A 23054-nucleotide genomic window follows, 5' to 3' on the forward strand; every position below is an offset into this window, starting at 1 on the left:
TCAGTTCACATGAGCAGGGGTGTACTTGTTTACAACAGAGTTCTGGAGAGTCCTGACATCTGTTACGATTTACGTTAGCCACATGGCAGCTTGTAAAGGTCTACCCAGTAAGACTAGAGGTCAATTAGGATTAAAAAAAAAAGACAAGTGTCTCAAACACATCAAAGGATTAACTAAAAAAAAAATAATCATCTTTCATCACAGTAGTTATTTTCCTCAAGATTGGCAAATACCTCTCTACTGAAGGACTGAGCTGGTGGCTTTGTCTACCTGAGGAGAGCAGGGAAGCTGGGCAGTGTAAAGGAGTGACACGAACAGCTTAGCAATGAACTCTCTACCAGTGCCACCTTAGCATCGTGGCTTTGGCTGAGCATGCAAACATGCTGCCAGCTCAGACTCTGGAGAATATATTTTTCCAATCAGACAACACTTACGCTGGCAACAAGATCAAACTCCCTGAACTGCTTCTGTGCTTGAAGCAGCATCTCCAAAGAATCGTCCAGGTTGATCATCTCCTTTAGCCTTTTCCTGCCAACATTCTCGATCCAGCTGCTGACCTAGGAGAAAAGGGAAAAGCTCCACTATTAGTCACTCTGTGCTACTCACCAAGGCAGGCCTTTATGTGGAAAGAACAGGGAATTGCTCTCATAACGCTGGTCATTTCATTACTGGAAAGAATGTGCATGTACACTTCTCCCCCATCCTGGCATTTCAGTGGAGGCTCCTGCTTGGAGATTTTCCACTTCAGGTTACTTTGTAATTGTGAAGTTCTGCTATTGCTCACACAGCCTTAGGCATAAACAGGGCAAGTAGCTGCCTGGGCTCTGTTTCGGGTGAGCCATGGTCTAACGCAAGCTCTGCAACCTGCAGGCTGACCTGATATTCCTATTATTGTTACCCCCAAGTGGGATAAAATCTCCCTGCTGCCAGATTTCCTATACCACTTCCCTTTTCTGCCTGGCAGCACATGAGCTATGTCAATGCGAACACGCTGACAGATTCTCACCACCTGCAATGTTTCACAGTTCCCTGGGACTCTCAGATACAGGCTTTCTGAAGGGAGCTCCCCATGCTGCCCCTGCTGCAGCGCGGTAGCTGCAGGTTCCTCGACAGAGCCCCATCACTGCCAGTTACAATGAGCCTGAATCCTCAAACATAGGAAGACAGTGAACAACCTGGTCCTAAAAGCAAAGCAGATACAGAACTCCAGCAGGATAACACTTTCAACTTCATCAGTGAAGGGTTTTAAGAATAAGCTTGCAAGATCGTCTGCAATGCTTCAGGAACAGCTGCACCTGCAGGGTCAGATCAGCTTCCTGTGTCATCTAAATCCATATCCCAGCTCAGCCCACATTCAGAGATGAATTCCTTTTCTTCTGGACTGGGAAGGGTCTGCGCCCACCGAGCAAGCCCACCGGCACGAGGAGGAGATGGGGGCAGGTCAGGACACACAGTACAGAGGGGCACGCTGCTGCTGCCTAGTGCTCCTGGGCAGGCTTAAAAGCAGGAGCAACGGCTGCCAGCAGTGCTGCCCAGCATCACCAGTGAACTGCAAGGAAAGCAAGCTGGGAGCAGTCCATTTTCCTTGATTCAATCAAAAAAAAAAAAAAGCTTAGCATAAAGAAGGAAGAGGCAGGTAAACTGCCTTTGTGCCTTTTTTTGTTTGTTCAGTATTAGGAACCTGCACGTTTAAGGGAGTCTTTACCAGGTTCTTGCATCACACTTGTCCTGAACACACAGGGCATGGCGCCTGAGTGTCTACCTCCAAATGGGAAAGTCATTAAACTCTTGGATCCACCTTGGCCTGTGAAAACAGGTAGGCTACAGCCTCCTTTGCAAATCCAGTTCTCTCTAGAGAAGAGCCCAGAATCCTAGAAGGACAATGGTGAACTGGGTCCTAGCACCGATCTTTAAGGACATAGGTTTGTAAGATGAGCTCCAAGCAGCACACAATCCTTCAAGCAAACTCATGTGTGTGTGCGCACGTACAATACACACACATACACACAAGTGATATATAAAACACCTGGTGGTGGTGAGTTACAGCAAAGGTGACTACGGGACTCCAAAAGCTATAGGTACAGCTCAGGCTTGGGGAGCAAAGATCTGCACCACTGAAAAGATTTGATTAGATCCTGTAGGACACTCAAAGAGCCTGAAATATTTTACAGCTTCTTAAGTTTCTTCATCTACCTGGCTTGAAGTTTCAAAGGTCCTTCTGAAAAATCAATGCCCGTTTACTTCCATTATCCCACAGCTGTAAAGAGTTTTGATGAGCACCACAAGAAGGGAAGTTTAAGCTCCCACAGACCTGCAGGAGCTAGGGGCGTTGAGCACAGCTCTTGGGCTTAAGACAAGAGGACGTTCCCCTGCCTGGAGACTGCACAGAGGGGCTGCACCCAGAGGGGACAGGGAAGTGCCTGGGTCTTAGCAGGCAGCAGGGACCTGAGCACTGCACAGAACCAACACCAGGGTGCACAGCAGGAATGGGCAGCTAGCGCAGGGTATGAGATGTGGCTCATTCGGCAGCAGGACGGAGGCATCAAGTCAGATGAAAACCTCACAGATGTTTGTGGGATTTGACTGATCCACGCCTAGACAGCAGCCAGGAAACTTTTACCTGGCATCAGAATACGCCAGGCAAACAGTGACTTGGTTCTCAGCGCATCTGAAAATCTATCCCGAATTCTTGTGCTCGGTTGTGCAGGTGTTCTTTAGGAGGGTCTACGGGCATTGTTCTACACCTTCGCAGGATGGACCAACAGGCCCGGTACCTGCTGTGGGACACACAGTCAGAGGGTGGCAGCAGGCAGTCACAGGAACCGACACACAGGCCTTACCTCCTTAAAACATTCTTCCACTTTCTCAAACTCCATCACCAGCTCCAGCTCCTGGATGCGTTTGTTCAACAGCATCACCAGTCGGTGAACGCCCTCATCAACCCGATTATAAAGCACACCAGCAGCATCCAGCGCGTCCCTGGAAGGGGACACAAGTGTGGTCAGGGGTTTTGCATTAGGTCTTTCCCCCAGCACTTCATGCAAACACGACTTGGCTGAAGGCAGCGCTTCAGCCGTCCTCCCAGCGGGACCAGTAATGGCCATCTTCATATGGAGAGCAGAGGGGAAAATCGCGCTGCTCCCTGCACGATCCCCGTGATTCACCGCTCGGCGATCCCAGCGCAGACGGCCTGGCGGGAAAGACGAGGGCACCTCCTCCCAGCCAGGTGCCTTGCGACACTTGGCTGTGCTTGTCACACTTTCGGAAAGGATACTCAGCTTTTCATAAGCACAGATTATTGCATCAGTGGGCTTTCACAAAACACAGGCTCGGCAGTTTCAGTTTCTAAAAGCACCTTTTAAATTTAATTTAAATAAGTAAATAAGCAAACACTAGGAAGGAAATCTCTCCTGACGCCCCACTCGCTCTCAGGACCTTTCACTAGCCAAACAAAACCACCAGGTGTGCGGCACCCCAGCGCTAAGAGCGTGTGCAGAAAAGATCTGAAGACAAAGCAGAGCTCCCCGTCTTCCACAGCACGCCGTGCTGAGCAGAGCCCAGCAGGCAACACCAAGCAGCAGCCTCCTGGCCAGCCTGGCTGCAAAGTGCACGTGGGCAGGGACAGAGGGATGCAGGCACTCCTGGATGCTCGAGCCAGGGACCGAGCACCTGCTTCAGCCCTGGCGAGGCGATGAACGTCATCGAGTTCCTCTTGGGCGCGTGGAGCGCCTCTCCAGCACAGGTCTGGGTGAACTACAGCCAGGATCCAGGAGACAGACAGACATTCAAGCTTATTCTTTGTGTCCCTGAGCTTCCCGCATTTCTTCTGCTTCTGCATTTCCCTTCCTTTTACCAGTAAGGACTCAACGGGCACCTACAAAGTCCTACAGCTTCCTTCAGCACCAAGTGCCTCCTGTACTCGCCCTAAGCCCGCTTTCATATTGCAATTGTCTTACAACTATCTGGCTTACAGGAGCATGGCTGTTTTTAGTCACGTTATTAAAGTTATCCAAAGCACTTGTGAAACAGAGATAGCTAATAAAATTGTGAAAGCTTTGCTAATGGCAATTAATACGTGCAACTCAGCATTCGGGGTTATTTCTGTCTTAGGTTGTAGGCACCTTGAACCTGCGAGACGCAGCTGAACTTAGTCACAGGCACCCTGCAGCTTTCAGCTAGTGCTTGCCATGAGGCAGCGCAGTGGCCTGGACAACTACCTCTGCATAGCAGAAATCCACAAGATTTTTCCATTCAGAATTCCACCCGACGTGCAGCAGCCAACTTCCCAAACCTCAGGCTCTTAGACTCTTTTGTTTTTCCTCTGCAAAATGCCATTAGAGAATGAATTTCTCCAAAGTGCAGCCAAAAAAACAAATTGTTTCTGGACTAAGATCAGTGCTACTGCAGCGCGGAGGAGACAGGTTCTCTACAGCGTGTCTGCAAGCTTCAACGGAAAGATACAAGCTGTAAGGCTGCTTCTGCGTTTCCCAAAACCACCCGTAAACAAACAGTGACGATATTAGCCTTCTGTTTTGCAATCTTTTCCTAAGGACAGACCCAGATCCGACCCAGGAGACTTGCAGCAGCGGAGCCATAACCACTGTCCGAGCTGAGCTCTGGGACATTTGTTTACGGAGCGGGCTCTGATGGCAAGGTCCCACCAGCAGCAGCGACACAGCGAGGAGAGCTAATGAGAAACAGCTCGGAAGATCGCTGGAAGTTGTATTTGGCAACTGCATTATTGCTAGGTCCTGGTTTCTGAATAAGGCTCCGGCAAAATACAATACTGATTGCCAGACAGGCAGACACCTTCGGACTCACTCCCACAGGCCCGAAGTCCCTGCTGGCAGGAGGAAAGCAGCTTACATACCGAATGCTCTCCCCCCGCTGGCACCTGCAACTCCAGGCTTTGCAGGCTGCTAAATGCAAGCACGGCGACTGCTCGCTCGTGACACGAAATGTTTTTCCAGCCTTTCTCTGAGCTTCCAGAGAGATCGCTTTGGTGCTGATGCTACTTTGGTGGCACTCGGCGACAAGCTAGATTGATCTGCTGCTCTTATGTAAGGGCAGGGGGTGTGCAAACAACCCCCCACACCCCAAATCCACGATGAAAACATGGATGGTTTCAGTATTTAACGAGATATTGCAGGATGGCAACCTTCCGATGTAGCAACTCAAAACAAGTTCCAGCTTTTGCACAGCCCGACCTAGCACTGGCCATGACCCGATATAGGGGAAGGGAGCCAGGAAGCCCCATGCCACTCCTTCCCACACCTGATGGGGGAAATAGGGCATGGTTTGTCCTGCTCTCCCCTCACTGGCTTCCTGTGATTTCCCCTGAGAGGAGTCGGTCACAACCTGGGCTGCAGGGCCCCGAATGCTGCGGGCTCCCACGCGGCAGATGGCACCTTCCCCAGCAGCACCTACAGACGCTCCTCTGAGGACAACGCTGTGACTGTGGGAAACATACGGACAGAGGGATAGGAAGCTATTAAAAAAAAAAAAAAAAAACAACCTGTTTTAGCTGTTGGCTGTTTTTATGGTGTTCTTGTTTTGCTTTTTAAACAGGAACATGCCTCCCAAAAGCTCCCTGCGTGCAGAGGTGAACGCACCATGTCACCACAGGTGAGACGAGCCTGTTGGAGCGCACTTGAGACCAGTATTGGCCTCACGACCCGTGAACCACTGCAGGGAAAGGCAGGTTCACAAATGCAGCAACAAAATCCCGCTGCTGGCCCCAGGGAGCCTGAGACTGGAGAAGAGAAGGGGCTCCGGGGACTTGCTGGCTGCAGAGCTGAAGGACTGAAGCAACACATTGCAGACACCTGCGCTCTCCTGGCCACATGCACCTTCCTTGACACAACTGCAGAAACCACCCCAGATTGTTGGCAATACCAGAAAGAGCCAGGCTCTGAAGATCTCATTGAGGCCAAGCCTTCCCTGGGTTTGCAGAAGGCGGTAGGGAAGAACCAAGCTGGGGCTTCAAAGTCAGAAGCAAGGACTGAGCCCTCTGAACCACCCAGTGCAACCCACATCCTGACAAATGTGACAGCATGTCCAAGATCTGCAGATACTCAGCCACCTTTTCGTTATTTCAGCAGATTCAGTACTATTAATACTACTAGCAGTGACATTCTGTTTCCACACAAGGAAAAGTTCTGCTTTACTGATCCACAGACCTCTCAAACTCGTGTAAAGTCAGATTAAAGATGCGCTTGGGAGCTTACACTAAAATCAGGAACTGGACAGAGAATTCATCTCAGGTTAAGAGGGCTGGAAATGGGCTCACTTTCCTTTGTAAGTCAGGCTGTTCAGGGTATATATTGCTATCTAAAATTCTTACCGTTGTCATGTAAGTCATGCTGTTTTCTGTGAGTCCTTGCAGCAGGCTACTGATACACCCGGAGCACGATACAACACCCTGAAGCTGCCCCTTCTCTCGCTCCTGCCAGAGCTCTGCTGAGCAACAGCACACAAGGCATCCAGAAAAAACCCTTCCGAAAGGCACCTCCAGCCTTGGCCCGAGAGGTGAGGCACCTTCAGGTGCAGCCTCGCACCATCCCTCCTCCTCCTCTGCCGAGCTCCTGCAGCACCCCACCACCTCCATCCTTTGCTGGCAGGTCTAGCGGCGCTGTTTTCACACGTTCTGCCTCGCTTGGCAGGCATTCATTAAATCCTCAATGTCTAGTTGTTGGTCTGCCGTTGCATCTCCAAGGTAACTCCATTCATACGTTGTCAGCTCTTGACAGTTCACTTTTAGCTGCCCGACAGGCTCTGCCTAACATCCACCTCGTACTCTTTTACACAGAGGCAAGCACAACCCTTTCCCCCTGTCATATGCAGTAGGTATGCAAACCGAGGCAAAGAATTACAGCTGATGGGAAAGTTTGGGTTTTTTTGGATTCTCTTAAGCACTTCCAGCTCTCACAGAAAGCATCCTTTAGCACCGCGCACGTTATCCCAGATCTCTATCCATCTGTTTACCTACGTACTCATTTCCACCCATTTGCTGATACACTTTCTAATTTCCTTCCTAAATCACTTCTAGAGCCCCAATAAACTCAACAATATCTTGCAACAAGGAGCTGCGCAGCAAAATTATACCTCGCATATGCAGCTATTTCTTTTTCAGACACAGACAGAGTTTTTCCATTCCTGCCCTTCACTGCTTTCAAGGCAGCCTGGAGTACTGATACTTTCAAACGCTTCAAACAAGTACTGAAAAAGTGGTCGAAGGACCAAAAGCGGCTTCTATCCTGCCACGCAAATGGAAACACAGGGACGTTAAGCACCTTAAAGATATTTTAATAGTGGCCTGAGCAACTCTGAGGAAGAAAAGCAGAGAGTTGTTTGAAGTCAGTGGAAAGTCTTGTCTAAGCTTGGGTATGTTTGGATGCACTGCAGTCTCCCTGTACATGTGAGTGCGGTAATAAGAGTCTTTCACTGCATTCTTCCATGGTCAAATCATCCAAAGTAATTTTGCAATAGTGCAGATTCAATATAATTTATAGCAAAAAGGAGTAGCTTGATGTCAGTTTATGTTTCCCCAAATCCTGTTTTCATTGGGTAATTATCGTTTCAGTGGAAAAGACTCCAAACATCTCCAGTTTTCTGGAGGAGTGCCAAGCTGTTGTATAATGGCGGGGTAATTTTAAACCTATAATTTAGAAAGACCATTTCTGTCTGAATCCATCCTTCAAAAAAGCTAGCCTTGGAGAGTTACACTTCAGTTTTCTAAGCAAAATACCTGGTTTGTTTACAGAAACACGCGGCCACAGACAAGGCATCCAGCAGGCTTGCAAAAGCAGGTGCTGCGGGAGCCGTGCCTGCCAGCTGCAAACAGAGAGGGCGGGGAGGGAAGCAGCAGGACCCATCGCTGCTCTGCAGCTCTCTGCCCCTTGACAAACGGCTCTGACCAAGAGAGGAACCAACCTAGAGGGAGGGCTAAAACCAGAACACATCCTCTGACTAACCTTGGTCAATTTTAAAACGGCAAAAAGTTGTGGATGGAAGGAGCACAGACACGCTGCCTTCTGTTAGTGTGCTGCGTGGCGGTTAGGCAGATTTCCTCCAGCTAGCTTTCCCAGGAAAATCAGATATCCCTGATCTCTGTAATTTACAAGAAACACAGCCAGATGTTACACCATTACCTTCACCTAGTCTTCCACTCCTGGTGCTGAACTTTCCTAGTGGATGTTTCCACAGGCTTTGGAAGAACAGGAGTAGGATCTGGCAGCTAGGACATTTAAAGGACGACTTGGTCCAAGGACATCGCCCAGATCATCTGTGCTGATACCCAGCCTACCAGTCATTTGCGCATCCTGAACAACGCTTCAGGAAGAAATTCTTCCGGCTTCGCAGGGAAAGTCTTGTACGCCTGAGGGGTGTTTTGCAGCAACAGAAATGCATTAGAGACTTTCTTGGCCATTAACGCATCCTGGTAGCAACCTACCCGACTGCCATATTCGTAATCATCCCATAAAATGAGGTCAACCTCAAAGGCAAATTCCTGCTCGTCAGGCTGAAAAGTTCGCAAGCAGCTGAGGTTAAAATTTGGACAAGCCATCGTGAAGCTAATGCAGGTATTGCTAAATAAACTGTAATTATTGTCTGCAGCACCCAAATAGTCACGGTGGTTTTAGTTACCTAATAAAGGTACTTGAACAGCTGGGTGCAGCGTTCAGAACCCCGAAGTGTCCTTAGAAGGGCACGGCGGTCAAACACCAAGCTCGGGGCTGCCTGTGGGATGCTTGCTGATCGCGGTGGGAACAGCGGATCGCTGAGACCACAGACCCAACCAAAACCCTCCTCACCAGGCTCCCTGACCAGCACGTGCACCGGGAACAACTCAACCAATTAATGCAACACGCTGCAGCCCGTAACTGCCGAGAGCCCTCTCTGGAGCACGGTTTGGTTAAATGTGTTTGTAGCAGAAATACCCTCTGAAGTCCCTCCAGAGCAGTGGGACTGAAGCACACAGGTTAAGTATCCAGGTGTGGTCACAAACTGCTACCTTGGATTCTCTTCCCGGCCTGACTTGCATTCAGTTGCAATCAAACTGCGTTCAGACTGGTTGATCGTAAATCCCAGCACGATCTATACACCGGACCCGAAGAAACTCAACGAAAAGCCAACAAAGAGCCAACTTACAGGGGCAGCTCACCCCCCAGTGGAGCCTGTGACAGGACATGGCCACAGTGTTCCGGGACCACCATGCTTGCAGCTGTGGTCTTCTACCAGCTTGAAAAAACTCTTACCTCCAAACCTCATCCCATGTACGCTAACCTAGTAATATGTATACTCTAGGTCGGCTGCACTAGCGTAATGGCTGTGTTCCTGGCGTTAGGACCTCAAGGGTTTCAAGATGCTCTGCTCAAATCTGTATACCCACTGCAAGCCACATACCTGTGTCCCTGACACATCCTCCTTTTACACGCTCCCAATTTTTACCATACAGGTCGTAGCAGTGACTGTGCTATCAACCACCCCGGCAGCAGAAACAGCCACCCCAACTCAGCTGCACAAAACACGGTGCTTGTGGAATGGTGTGGGCTGAGCCAGGAACTTCGGGCGGTCCAGCTAACATCCTATACTGGAAACTTTTTGCAATTTTTTCCGTAATATTTTTAAACAGATAAAAAACCTCACAGCATGTCATTAATTAGCTAATGCCCTGTTGGCATGACAAAGATCGCAAACAAGAACAAGCAAAACAGGAGTCTTCTGGGTGAAGTCCCACTGAATCCAGGAAGATTCAGGACGTAACGCAGTAGAAAACGAACAGCAGAGGGGAAGCTGAGAGGAATCATCTCACGAAAAGCCTCAAAGAACAACAAAAACTTACCTAAGAAGAGCTCTGCGATCTTATACCTCCCTGCAAGTGCCACGAGAGGCTCCACACAGCACTTCGCACACCCAGAACGACAACGGCTCCACGCTCCTTTATGTGCAGAGCAACAAGGTTTGTTTAATGCGAGCGTAAGTGCTTTTTGCCAGGCTAAAACCACCACGCAAACACAGGGAACAGGTTAGACTGTAAAGAAAATGAATACCAAGCAGCACGGCATGTGTTTGGATAGAAATGTCGCCGAGCGCTCCTCCCTCCGCCTGACACAAACAAACACGGACATGGAAGAGCGCTGCCACCCATGCACTGCTGAGGGCCAGAGGTTTTGTGTTTGTCAGCATCTTCTGCGTCACCAGCAACAGCGCAGAGGCGTCTCGTGGCAGAAAGCTGCCAAACTTTGAGGCCAGGATTTAAGCACGGTTTTTCATCTCACTTCAAGGTACACTGAGAGTTTATTTGAACCTAAAGATGAAGGTTTTAGGAGTAGGCTCCCAGAAGAAATATGCAAAATACATTTACCACTGAAAGGTGCATCTCGCAGAGCACGTCAGGGGCGTGCACTGTGGAAAAGTGGTAGCATGGAAGGTACCCAAAGCTCCCAGGGTCAACTGGCTTGGAGCATCCCAGGAGCTGCTTCCCACAGGAGTCTTGCCAAAGCCCCACAGACATGAGCTCCCGCAGCACCACACAGCTGTAAGCCACTGCTTCATCGACAGCAGAAAACCCTGCATCTGCTGGACATGGCTTCAACAACTTCACGCAGACTTTGTGCCTCACTGCTGCATGCATCTCTCAAGCAGACATTCAGAACGGGAAGACCAGTGCAGAGGAGCAGGATGATCCTATTTGCAGCACAAGCTGTGGTTGCACTCCGATACGGAGTGTGAAAGAACATCTAAATCTTAATTTCAAAGGCCTCAGGTGGAGCAAAGACCTGATCACATCTCTTGGTTAGCTGTTCCAGCTGCTCCTTACATCCTTCCAAACCTGGAAAAAAATCTCTCTGAAACTGCGTAAGATTTGAAGTTTCTATTCACTGATCTCTGCAAAACCAGGCTGGGTGACAGGAACCACTGCAGGGCTTCTCCACAGCCCAGATGACGCAGGTCTGGCTCTGTCACCACTTAACTGGAACTGCTTCCCTGTCTCGACCAGTGGATGAGAAAACACAGGGCACTGAGTGTCCCAGCCACGCGCGGACAGCCAGACCCAAGCGAGCGTTGCTAGTGCATGCTCAAGGCAGCCTAGGATCCTCCGCAGGCAGGCACAAGTGTGGTGTTAGCTGTACGGTCAGCCCCTGTTGCTGTAATCGAGTCAGGCTTAGCATCGGGGACCTGGCAGCTGCTGCTCAGGAAGCCTGCCTGCTCCACGCTGCCCATTACCTCTGCTCAGCCCAGGTCCCCACCCAGGGCTCCCATCCAGATCACCGAGCCACACTAAAAATAGCCAGCCGACAGAACCAGCTCTTGGCTCTCCCCACTCCACCCTCAAAGCACAGAGGCTAACTACACTGCCTTCGCAAACAAAAGGAGGCTTCACTCCTCCATCTATTTATAAGCTGTTTATTCACAGCTTGCAAGCACAAATTCTTTTCAGATGAGAAGCTCGGGGGAAGAGATTATGATTTTTCTGGTTCCGTGCTGCACAGAGCCCAGCACCCAACCTAGTCATGCTTTCACCAGCTGAGGTTTTCCTCTTTTTTTCCAGCTCCCACATCTACTCTTGCGGCCACCTTGCCCACCAGCAGGCAGAACGTGATGCGACTCCACTCCTGGGCCATGCTAACTGCAGGTTTGCTGGCAGAGCCACGCACCAGGCGGATTCTGGTTTGACTAGTATAATGCAGGCACCTTTGCATTAATAAAAAAAATGTTTGTATTTTCTTTCCTCCACTTCTGACTCACGGCATATCGAGAGGACGAAAGGCGTCGCTGGACACCTCACCTTGGCAGACATTCCCAGCTCCTGGCTACGCCAGAAGAGCGGCAATAATGAGAACAACAGTGGAAAACGTCTGGCTGAAGACAGGGGTAGAAGCTTCTGCCTCACTGCCTGGTCCCCGCACTGATGCCTCGCCTCAGTAAGAGCTCCCACTGCTGCTGCCCGGCTTTTGGCAGCTTCCCAAGGCTTACGATGGAAGTGTCAGAGGAATCTTCAAAATCCACCCCAAAGTAAGCAATGCATTGGTACGCCTTCTACAGCTGGCGTGGTGAGTTGTCTCCAAGCCGCAGGGTGGTTGATCAATGCTCCAGATATCCCAAAGCCAAAGACACACCTGCCAGCCAGCCTTACAAAACTTACGAAAAAGACTGAGTTCATTAAAGACTTCCTGTCCAAAAATAATAATAAAAAAAATATATTAACAGCACTAAAGTGGTGGATGTCTCCGTGGCATCTGTCCACACTCACCAACAGGAACTCCAGCCAGGCTAATGGCTTGGCATTTCAGCCCCCAGAAAGGCTGGCACAGCAAAACCTGGAGCACTTTCAACTCCTGTGCTAACAGACCTCAAGAAGCACTGAGCCTTCAGCATAGCAGCTGGTGCGACAGCAAACATGCTGTGCTTAAACCCTGCCAGCCCCTCTAACAATAAATAAGTGGCAATGCTGGCTTCGGCAGTCCACCTGCACCTTGAGGTGGCCGGCCCAGGCTGGAACTATCGTTACAGCACTTCAGGAAGCACCCCACGTGTTCAGGCTCAGCAGTACCACACCCCCACCTCGGCCAGGTTCAGCCCGGTCTTCCCGGAGGTGGGACAGCGGTGTGGGACCAGCTGGGCACGCCGCATCCCGTAGTCCTGTGATGGGCTGCCTGCAGGAATCGTGCCCTGCTAGCAGCTCCTCGGTGGCTCCCCGGGAACTCAGCTCGGCACAACACCCGCAGGAAGCCTGCACCGACCGCAGCATTCGTGGCTCCAGCTGAGAACAGAAGCCAGGCTTCTGGTTACAAGCGCGGACAATTCAGCATCTCTCACAGCACCACGGAGGGTCTTGTAAGACTCTGTTAAGATGGGGACAGGCTGGAATCCAGAAAGACTGCTCAGAGAGGTCTGCCTTTCCCTCTGCGGGCCAGCAGCTGGTGAGCAAGGCTCTCTTTTACAGCTCTACTTGGTGAGAAAGAGCACGGGGACTCCAGGTCAGCTCACACCAGGAACAAAGAGCAGTTACCAGCCAAAGCCACCGCTCTGGTGCTGCAGCACCTCTCGGGAGGGGACCATCCACGAGGGGTTCTTGGAGGCTCTTAAAGCATCTGTCAGAGAAACAAATGCATGTACTGTGACACACCTCTCCTGCATGACCTGATGCGATGAGTTCGATCTCCGCAGGAAAGAAGCCACGTCGCTGGTTCAGCAAACCCTCCCAAAGCCCGGGTCAGACGTGAGCTGCAACAAGGTCCCACTGCTCTGTGTCACCAAACACTCCAAAGGGCATCTTGGCTCTCCAGGAGGGCAGAGCAGGGAAAGATGCCAAAAGCAACCTCTAGGGAGAGGTTTCATTACCGAAGAATGACTAGAGCCAGGTCTGTTTGCTACGTGCATCCAAAAGGTATTCAGCAGATAGCAACCGGCTGCACAGAGCAGGAGCTGCTTCCTTGCCTCGTTTAGGACACTATTTCCATCCTGCAGTAAAACATCAGTTAAATGGTTTCCGACTGCTTTGTACCTCTCTGTTCTGACCACTTCAGGATTTTCTTTTTGCCATGCAAAGCTACGAGCTAGCAGGAAAGTCAGCCTCAAGAGCTGGCAGAACACATCCCCTACAAAGCAGCAAGCAGATCTCTTGCTTCCTCAATCCCAGGCGATAGTATAGCTGGGCTTGTCCTTCCCCTCCATGCCTCTTCAGAAAAATCATGCTTTTTATTATTAGCCCTGTACTTCTGGTTGGCATATTTTAACTAACCGAAGCTAAGACTGCAGAAAACTCCTGCTCTTAAAAATTTTGCCTCTACTTACATGCAACTCTTGCATATTTTGACAGTTACCTGTTCAGAGCTGGCCTCACAACTTCAGACTAAGAAATCTGGGCCGTTGTGACTCTTTGCTTTATCAGGTCTTTGCAACCCAAGGGAAAAGAAAAAACTAAAAAAATGTGCCATGTGATTAACAAAAGCCTTAAGGAGGCTCAGAAGGATAAAGCCAATTCACTTTTGTAAATACTTACATTTCAAGTACTGGGAGGGGGGAGGAGGATTAAAGACTTCAGCATTGATCAAAATTTTACAACTCACAAGTTCAGAAAAGCGATACAATAGGCCCTGCTGAGCGCACAGCCACAGCTGGTTCTGTTCCACTTTCATAGATCACCACCCAAAGTCTCAGAGGGGTCCCTCGTCCACCAACAGCCACTGCACGCTAGCTTAGCGGGCCAGCGGCTGTGTTCTGTTACAGCCCCGCTTTGATGCTGTTCGTTAAGGCAGCCTCCCTAGGAGCCTTTGCAGGGCTAACAGAGCCCGGAACCTCTAACGTCTGCACAGTGATTTGGACAGGAGGAGCTAAAGGAGCAAGTGCAACCTGTGGAGGATCTCAGAGTAACAGTGCCTTATGCAGAGTTCTCTGGCCAAGCCATGGAGCTTTTCTCCTCGTTGTCGAGGATCCTGGAGCAGTGAAGAGCGAACATCTTTAGCTCTCTGCCCTGAGCATCTGACTTACACAACAAGCAGGCATTTCCTTATTTAAAACACCGCATGGAATTTAGGTTCTGCAACTGTTCCACAGCCTAAAATAAGACTAACATTTTCCATCTGCATTCGTTTAAGCTCCTCAGGCCGGACAGAGCCCCATATATCTGACCTGCAGCATACACGCTCCATTCATACTGGTAGGCAATGAATATGACCTGAGTTAAACAGAGAACACGCTACACAGCCTCGGCATGTGCTCAAACACTGTGCAATCAAAGCACTGTGTGTGTGTGTCCCACCCCTGCCCTCGCTAAGGTAATCAAAGCAGTAAATTACCCTTAGGGGCTCTGTCAGATCAGGTTTCAAAGTTGATCATTTCCCTGCACAAGAACACAGGTTTAGCTCAAAAACAAAACAAAACATAAAAAGCAAGCATGTTCTCCCCATTCTCTGAAGACTCTAATTTTAATCAACACACAGCAGCTTTAAAGGGAGAGAAAAAAGGCGCACACAAACCACAACAACCTGCATTATGTGTGCTTCTCACACCACGTCGGAATAAAAAGGCTGCATTGTCCTCATTCTGCTCGAAATTGCATCAAGAGCACTTAAGCATTTCAGCAAAAGAAGTGTGTCCTCACGGCCTGCCGGAGCTGCTGGCAGGAGTCACAGCAAGCAGGGAAAGGAAACGGTTACACCGCCGGTCCCCAGGCCCCCCTCACACTCAGCCCCGAGATGCCGACCCCTGCCTCCCAGCGACAGGCAGCAACTTGCACCATCATCCACTTGTTGGATTTTCAGAGAGAAACCTCCTTTTCCCTGCGCTCGGGTGAGACACCCTGCAAGCTGTTTCCTTATCTTCGCTCCGTTCCCTCCTTTAAACCTCTCGGCTTGTGATGGCAACAGAGAGTTTAATGAGGGCAAGGCTGCAGATGCACGGGGCCGTCCCTCGCTGCCCTGCCATGCGCTGTGCCCCCGCCGTACCCACACAGCAGCACTTATCTCACGCTGGGGCTGGAAGCTCCGGGGTGCAAGGGCTGCCTTGCTGTTTGCACAGCACATAGCACAGAGGCCTTCACACGCTGATAGGCTTCAGGTGTTTTAGCAGTACAAACAGGAGTTGTGCAATGCCCCGGGGATTTCAAACAGCTGGCCTCTCTCATTCCCCCGCTTCTCATACCAATTCTGCAAACGGGCAGAGAATATTTGCTGTGCAAACCGCACCAATGTGTGAAGAGATCGGCGTCTGCTATAGCCAGAAAGCATTCCTCGCAGTCAAGGTCCTTGGAAATCCCCTTACACAAGGAGTGCCTTGGCAAATCGCACCGTGATAACGCCTTGGACCCAAATGCTGATCACCAGCATCATCAAGTAAGACTTTGTGCTTTAGGGGTGCACGAAGCATCCAGCCCTCTCCTCACTATAGGAGCTGAGTCTGGTTTGGCTTGGAAAAGGAACTTAAATGACCGTCTAAATGAAGCCACCCAGTCAGGAAGGGATGAATTTTTGGGCTGAGGAAAGAGCAGCCAGGATAAGCGTACAATTCGTTACGCTCTTCACTTTTGCTGTTTCCAGCAGAAGTCCTCGCTACACAAGAAACCACACTGGCCTGCGCCAAGGATGGGTCGTGCACAGACTGCCCCTGCCTGCTCTCTGCTCACCTCCAGCTCCTCTTCTCCCGCCCTGCTGGGGCTCACCTGTAGTCATGGGTGAGGGTGACACAAGATTCCTCCTTCCTCAGCCTGGCCAGGAGTGCTCCACCCTCCAGCTGCAGCCGGACCAGCCGTGCGTCTTCCAGAACGTTCTTCATCAACTGCCTGTAATTCCTCAGCAGCACAGCTGCCTCCTGCAGGGATTGCAAGAGTGAGATGAGCGGTCACAGCAACGTATGGGCAATGAGGGAACAGGCAAAAAAAAAACAAAAAACAGTGCACAACCCAACCCAAACCACATCTCACCTTGTCCCACCCTAGGATAGAGGGACGTTGGTTCCCACAGCTGTTTCTTTCAAGCCTGCCAAGTCCAAAGTGATGAACAGTGGTCCTTATGCCCTCAATACTTTGCCCACCAGGCTAAAATTGAAACCCAACTCCTAACGTGCTCCATTCGCTGGGCACAGAATCATTATTTTCAGCCTCATGTTCCACTCACAGCTAGCTCCTGCTCTTCTTAGAGACAGACCTGCCCGGCACAAGCTGCGGGACAAGATGCACCCGAAGGGTTGGTAGATGTGCCCATGTATCCAGGAGGGCCCAGAGAGGCTTCCCAAAAAGGGATGACATGTTTGCAACAACACTGGCTTGGTCTCTGCACCTTCCTCTTGCCCCCTTCCAAATTCCTCTTCTAGAGGCAGCAAAGCCAGAGCTGCAGCACAGCCCTGGCCTCGTGAAAACCGTGGGGCCACGTAACTTCAGCCAGGCCGTTCGAGCTAACCCGAGGTGGCTGCTCAGTACTAGAGCCACCAAGCCAGTACCAGCTACAGAGCTGCACAGAACGCTTCACATCCACCCTGCCAACGTAAATAATCTTGCCTTGCCCCTGACTGACACAGTTAACTGAATCACTGAAGTTTGCTGGCAGACACACCAGATTTCTCTTCCCCTTTTCTGATCTTTCTCTCCCCTCCACTCTCTGGTAAAGCAGACTCAGAAAGGTGTGGGCTGCGCAGCGTTTTTCTGCTGCACTGAAATTAGCTTCAGCAGCAAATGCATTTCCCCTGCTGCAATGGTTCTTCACGAGAGACCAGCAGAAGTGGGGGAGGAAAGGAGACGCCTTCCTAGGAGTCCAGTGCCCTTCCTAAACTAATTTTATACCTACAATCCCTCGCAAGCACTGACCTCATGTAGATCAGTGCTTTTTGGATAGGGAAGTGATCAAACCCTCACTACACAGACACCCCTTGCCCTCACAGCTAGGAACATTATTCCACTACATCTGTCTCTACACAGCAAGCAATCCAGCAGCAACAAGCACAACTCAAGAGGAGATCTCTTGGGCTGACACCGAGGGATCAAAGGACCAGCTTCTACACGCAGCAGTGTGCATTCCACATGCTTACCTCAGCTCTTTCTGGTAGTTTTCCAGATTCCACTTTGCGAATGGCTCCCTGGAGGAAGGCAAAAGCCCCCTGGCATCCTTGTAGCAAGTGTTCCAGTTTCTACAAGAGGAAAGGACCGAGGCAGAGATCATTGTCTCACAGCTGACGAGAAAGCCATCTTTTCAGCTTGCAGAAGGTTAAAAGGACAGAAATCAAGACAGGATCAAACGCATTAACCCAAGGGTTCAATTATACCATTGGTGAAGCTGTATCATCAGCAAAAAGAAGCCCAGGAGCCATCACAGGCTTCAGATGCATCACTCTGTACCAAGTCCTCTGTACAGACCTTACAAACTCACCACGGCATGTCTGGGCCATGCTTTTAGAGAAAAGAAAATCAGTACAATTATGTCCCACATTCTTCTATGATTAGCATTTCTTGTAACTTTCCACTAAGATGAATCACTATGAGTGCATTTTGGAGGAGCGAAACTTAGAACAAGTACAATTTCTATACTTTAAATCATTCCTCTTCATATTAAAAGTAGTGTAAATTAAAGGTTAGGAAACTGGAAAGCTTCCGCAATTAAAGCACCTTAAACTAGTAGCAAATCTAAAGTCCCTTCTCTCTGAGGGAAAAAACCACCAACCAACAACAACAATTTCACACACGGGGGAGGAGACTACTTTTCTAAACAGTCACTGATAAAGACTCTCAAATGCCACCCTCTAGCCACTGTAATCGGGGAAGGGAGAAAGAGCTATTCAAAATAATAAGGGAAAAAAAATAAAAGAAAAAGCTGCGGTTTGAATCTTTACTGAATTTAACTCCCTCTTTGGAGTGCTGGAACAGCCCCAGAGGGGACGGATTAGCAGGCAGGATGCAGGTGAGATCGCTGAGGCAGGAAATAAATCTGTTTGCCACACAGCTGCAGATCTAAAAGGGGTTGAGCATATGGGTCATTATCACATGCAGTGCATTACACAAGCAGGCAACCCAAACAGACCAATTCCTACCCTAACTCCCTTTGGTAACATTTTGCACAGCAAAACGTAAGACACGGAAATAAGAGGTAGTCTGGTATCATGCTCCTGCCTTTGAGAATTATCCTTTTGCACAGACTGAGCACCTCAGCTCTCCAGCTTTTCTCAACGCTGTCCAAAAACCGAATCCATGTCCTACTGCAAAGCTTCCTTGCTGCCAAACAAACCTCAAATTCAAGCCTAGGCACCAAAATCAGACTTCTGTGTTTCTGTTGCATCAGCATGGGTTCAGTGCTTTTTAGGTGTGAGTTTTTTTAAAAAATGGGTTCTGAAACAAGTTGGAGAAGGTAAGTTAACATTTGGCACACGCTAAGCCTAGCTGCCGAAGCTTGCCACCAGCAACACAACAGTGTTATATCAGTGATACCGTGACCTGCTTCGAATGCTGCACCATGCAGCGCCCTGCGCAGCAAGCTCGGAGCCAGGCGAGCACCGAATCGTTTGGAAGCAGAGGTGACGGTTCTGTCATCCACCGGGGTGAGCACGTCGAACGCAACGTGAAGACAGCCAATTTGTGCGCAGATTTACAGAGATTTAATCCCGTCTCATCTCAGCGTGCCAAATCATGCCTCAGTACAGCTTGTAAAGATTCAACAAGCACACGAGCCACAGGACTTACGCGCCCTCCGCAGCAAGGGTGTACGCGGGGCTGGGTACTGGCGCCACAGATGCTACTTTTGCAGACTTCTGGCAGTCTGCACCTCCCCTGCTGCATGGCCAGCAACATCTGCAACCCTGCCAAATATCATCAGTGCGCGCAGCGTCGGTGGCTGCAGCGCCCTTTGCTGGGGCTTCCTCCCTTACAAACTGCGTCTGGGTGCTGCAGTTTCAGCCCCTCCGTCCCTGAGGCTTAACCTGGGTCGCCTCAAACATTTCCAGAGAGGTCAAACAGGATCGTGGTACCGAGGCACACTCACAGCAGCAAAACAAGGAGAAGGAACAGATTGCGGGTACTGCCTCCTACTGCTATCCCGCTCCTAAGAATCGCTGACCAGACCCTGCATGGGGAAGCTGGTTTCCTAGCCTTACACAGCCAGCTCTCAAAGAGGAATAAAATGCACCCCGAGGCTGAATCTTCTCCTTCTTTTTAGTTTAGATGTTTTCTAAACAGTTCAAATTTGATGACAACTTTGGTAAACAAGTGAACAAAGGAAGAAAGAGATGTTCCGTTAAGTATCTGAAATGATTATCGGGAACTTCCAAGTTTGACTCCCACCAGGACAGCAGTTTTCACTAAGTAGCTCCGTGTTGTCTGGAAAACCTGCCCGAAACCCAACAAGATCTAACCATTTTTTATATGTTTTAGTTCTTGATGATTGGGTACTGACATCTCCTGAGATTAGCACAAGAAGCATCTGCCCTTAAGCCTCAAAGTATAAAGTAAAGCGCCACAAAAACAACAAAGCAGGATTCTGTTCCTTCTTTCCCTTCAAAATATGGTCAAACCTGAATTAATGCAGTTCAAGCAGATGAGTTAAAAACTAAAGTGATAGGTCCTCCAGTCATGCTAATAAGCCACAGAGCGCATCCATTTTAGGGAGACAACAGTAGTATCCTCCTGATAACAGAAACTGTCATCTGCATACACAGCTGTTAGAGGAAGCACTGTCTTTTAATGCTTGTAGGCCTGGCTCTTGACAGGCTCCTCTCTCTTGCTTCAGCCCCGTTACCTTGCCATTCCTTCTCTCAGACACCGGAGAACACGACGCCCTACTTACCATGCGGAAGCTTAACCAGTCCCGGTGGCAATAAGGGAAGGTCCCATCCAGTTCTAGCGGCAGCTGTGAGCTGTCTATGTGCTTATGGAGGGATTTCATGGAGGTGAGAATCTCAAACTGCATGGGAAGAGAAGAAATAAAAGCACAGTGGCATTAGAGAAAAGGGCAGTGAGTACTGGCAAGGAGGAGGAGAAGGTTAACGAGAGACAGCGTTTCTTTTTCCTTTATTTATCTTGCACAGAAACAAGGCACACTGTGTGTATCTGGAATATGAAGGAAAAAAAATCAATGCAATCTTAGAGCAGTTTGCTGTGCAGTTTTGTGGGCGAACCCTGAGGGAACGCAGGCCACAACACGTTGTTTTACCAAGCAGAACATCTGTGATGGAAGTCTGGCAGCAGCCAGCCTTCTCTAGAGCCAATACCTCCAAGTATAAGCAGAGCAACTCCCTCATATGCTCACACACTGGGTTGCAATTTGCATTTGTTTGGAGAGCCTGAGAGGTTAAATCCAGCCCCCAGCTTCCCCATCTCGCTTCCTGGAAAACCTCCGAGATCTCCCTCTCGGAGAGCAGACTCTGCCCTACCCTCAGTTCTCCAGGCACCACAGCAGCTATTTGCTCCAAGTCTTTCCTAGATTTTGACGCTGATAACTTGCCTTCCGTGAGCCTGTAGTACCTCACCAGAGCATGCTAGAGAAACAGACAAGTGCTCCTGAAGGTATGTGGAAGCCAGCCCAGACACCAGGATCTCAGGTGCAGACATTTAACCCCACACATACTCTGTGAAGTTTTCACCTCCTTATGAAATAGCGAGGATGCTTCCAATTCCTCCCGTGTGACTTTATCAGTCTTTGCCGTTTCCTCCTACACACTTTGGAGTTGTTCAGCGCTTTTAAATAACGTCTTCTGGAGCTCTGCCTGCATGCACACACCTGCACACCCCTTGTGCGCTTCAAATTCTTTCACATGGGGGAAATGAGGAAAGGGACTAAGAGTGTTTACTGTTTGTTAGCCTTTCAGGGCAGTGCACCACACACACAGCGAACACGACGCTATTCCCAATGTTTTCATCCACAGGGAGGGCCTGGCCCACTCTGAAACCTACAGGATTTTGTGGCAGGCACCGAATTTCAGTCCAGTCCTGCAGCTCGTAAGAGGCTTGGTGCAGGGGGAGATGACTAAGACGCAGCCTGATGCTCTGCTCGCTCACCACAGACAGTGGGAGAGGCTGAAAGCCTGCGTTTCGTGTACAGCTGGGGAACACCAAGGCAGGTTTACTTCTAGTGGGGGTGTCTGGTGATGCTGAGATCATCTTCCCCCCTCCGTTAGCACCTTCTGTTCGTCTTCCCAGACCTTTCAGCTGTAAAGGGACCCTTACACACGTACACTTCTCCTCTTCCCCCTCCTGCAGAAGTCTCTCAGCTGCTGACAGCAGTGGCAACGAGGAGAGGGAATGTGAGATATGCACAAGCCTGCGAAGCAACCTTCACAGGATGGAGCCCGGGATTTAGCAGAATGTGATCTCCTCCTGACCGACTATTTTCTCCCTTGTTAACAGAAGGGCATGAAAAGCACCTCCGTTACTGTTAGTGGTGCAGGACTCCTCCGTGCAGCTCTCTGTGCCCCCGGCAAACCCCCTGCGTCTCAAGGGCCCCAGCAGCCTGACACAATTACGGCACACATGGCGGTGATGGACTCAACAATAAACACAGCATGACAGAGATATGTTCAGCTCGCATAAACTTTACAACCCTATAAATACCACACCCGTAATAGACCACAACCATAAAATACAGAGAACAACTACAGAGATTTCATGTGAGAATAAACATGTATTAGCGGACAGAGAACTCGCTGCGTGGAGTTAAACAGGAAATCAACGGCTCCCCAGCAAGCCCTGGACGAACGGTTCCATTACCTGTCCTGCTGCCGGCTTCTCCACCCGAAAAGTCAGATCTCTTTCAACCAGAAGCAGTACTCCATGAATACAATGAGGATCCATGTCCTAAAAGAGAACAGAGTGCAAAACCATCACCTATCCATCCAGGATGCTAAGGAGAATGTATCCCATCAGTTTTGTACAAGACATTGCAATTTATCCTTCCAAGGTGTTTAGGAAGCCTGGAAGGCAGTCACCAGGAACAGGGGAGGCCATTCTGCAGAGCTCCAGGGCTATGTCCTAGTTTGCCTCAGATCAACTAGTCATGCAGTAGGAAGAAATGAAAGAGGTCAGGTCTTGGCTACACTAAAAAAATGCTGCCTTATACACCGGGACGTGTCGGGGGAGGAAAAAAATAACTAAAAGGAATTATGCTCAATGTCCAAGTTTTTTCTTGATAATTTTCCTGGTCATTTCTCCTAACCGAAAGGAAGCTTTTTTCCACGCAGTGCCAAAAAATGTCATCTCGTCTCTACTTACTGCCAACTCACAATCAAGGACTCGCATCCTGTTGCTAGTGTTAAACCAACAGAAATTCCTATTTGGACATCCCAAGGGACGTCTGGCAGCTGTAGTTCAAACTCTGCGATCCAGGATCAGCTCTCCAATTATAGAAGCACTCCACAGGGAAGTGAGAAACAGGCAGAGAGCAACAGCAGGAACAGGGAAACGTAGCAGAAACATTCAGGCCATGGCGACAGGGCCCACTAAACACACGGAGCCGGATACCAAGGAGAAGCTGTCATCCCGTGTGGTTAACTAAGAGCCACCCCATCTAAACGTCTCAGAGATGTCTTTTGCCTCTGCAAAGATCTCGGAACCTGTCCAGCGACAAATCCGTCTCGGT

General features: G+C 49.7%; 1 protein-coding gene across 9 annotated transcripts in view; it reads right to left on the minus strand.

Moving 5' to 3' along the window:
- The window catches only part of PLEKHG4 (pleckstrin homology and RhoGEF domain containing G4), a 94224-nt gene that overhangs the window by 27320 nt on the left and 43850 nt on the right, over positions 1-23054 (minus strand). For all 9 annotated transcript variants that reach the window (XR_007168923.2, XM_067004468.1, XM_048078607.2 and 6 more), the window contains 6 exons: positions 22187-22273; positions 20268-20384; positions 17527-17625; positions 16166-16314; positions 2841-2979; positions 435-557 (listed from right to left, as the gene is read on the minus strand). Coding sequence is in view for 8 of the 9 variants with exons in the window: in XM_067004468.1 (XP_066860569.1) it covers positions 435-557; positions 2841-2979; positions 16166-16314; positions 17527-17625; positions 20268-20384; positions 22187-22273 (714 nt within the window). In the remaining variant the exon portion in view is untranslated. The remainder of the gene's footprint in view (positions 1-434; positions 558-2840; positions 2980-16165; positions 16315-17526; positions 17626-20267; positions 20385-22186; positions 22274-23054) is intronic.

This window comes from Anser cygnoides, chromosome 12 (genome assembly GCF_040182565.1).
Source record: "Anser cygnoides isolate HZ-2024a breed goose chromosome 12, Taihu_goose_T2T_genome, whole genome shotgun sequence".
NCBI classification, from domain to species: domain Eukaryota; kingdom Metazoa; phylum Chordata; class Aves; order Anseriformes; family Anatidae; genus Anser; species Anser cygnoides.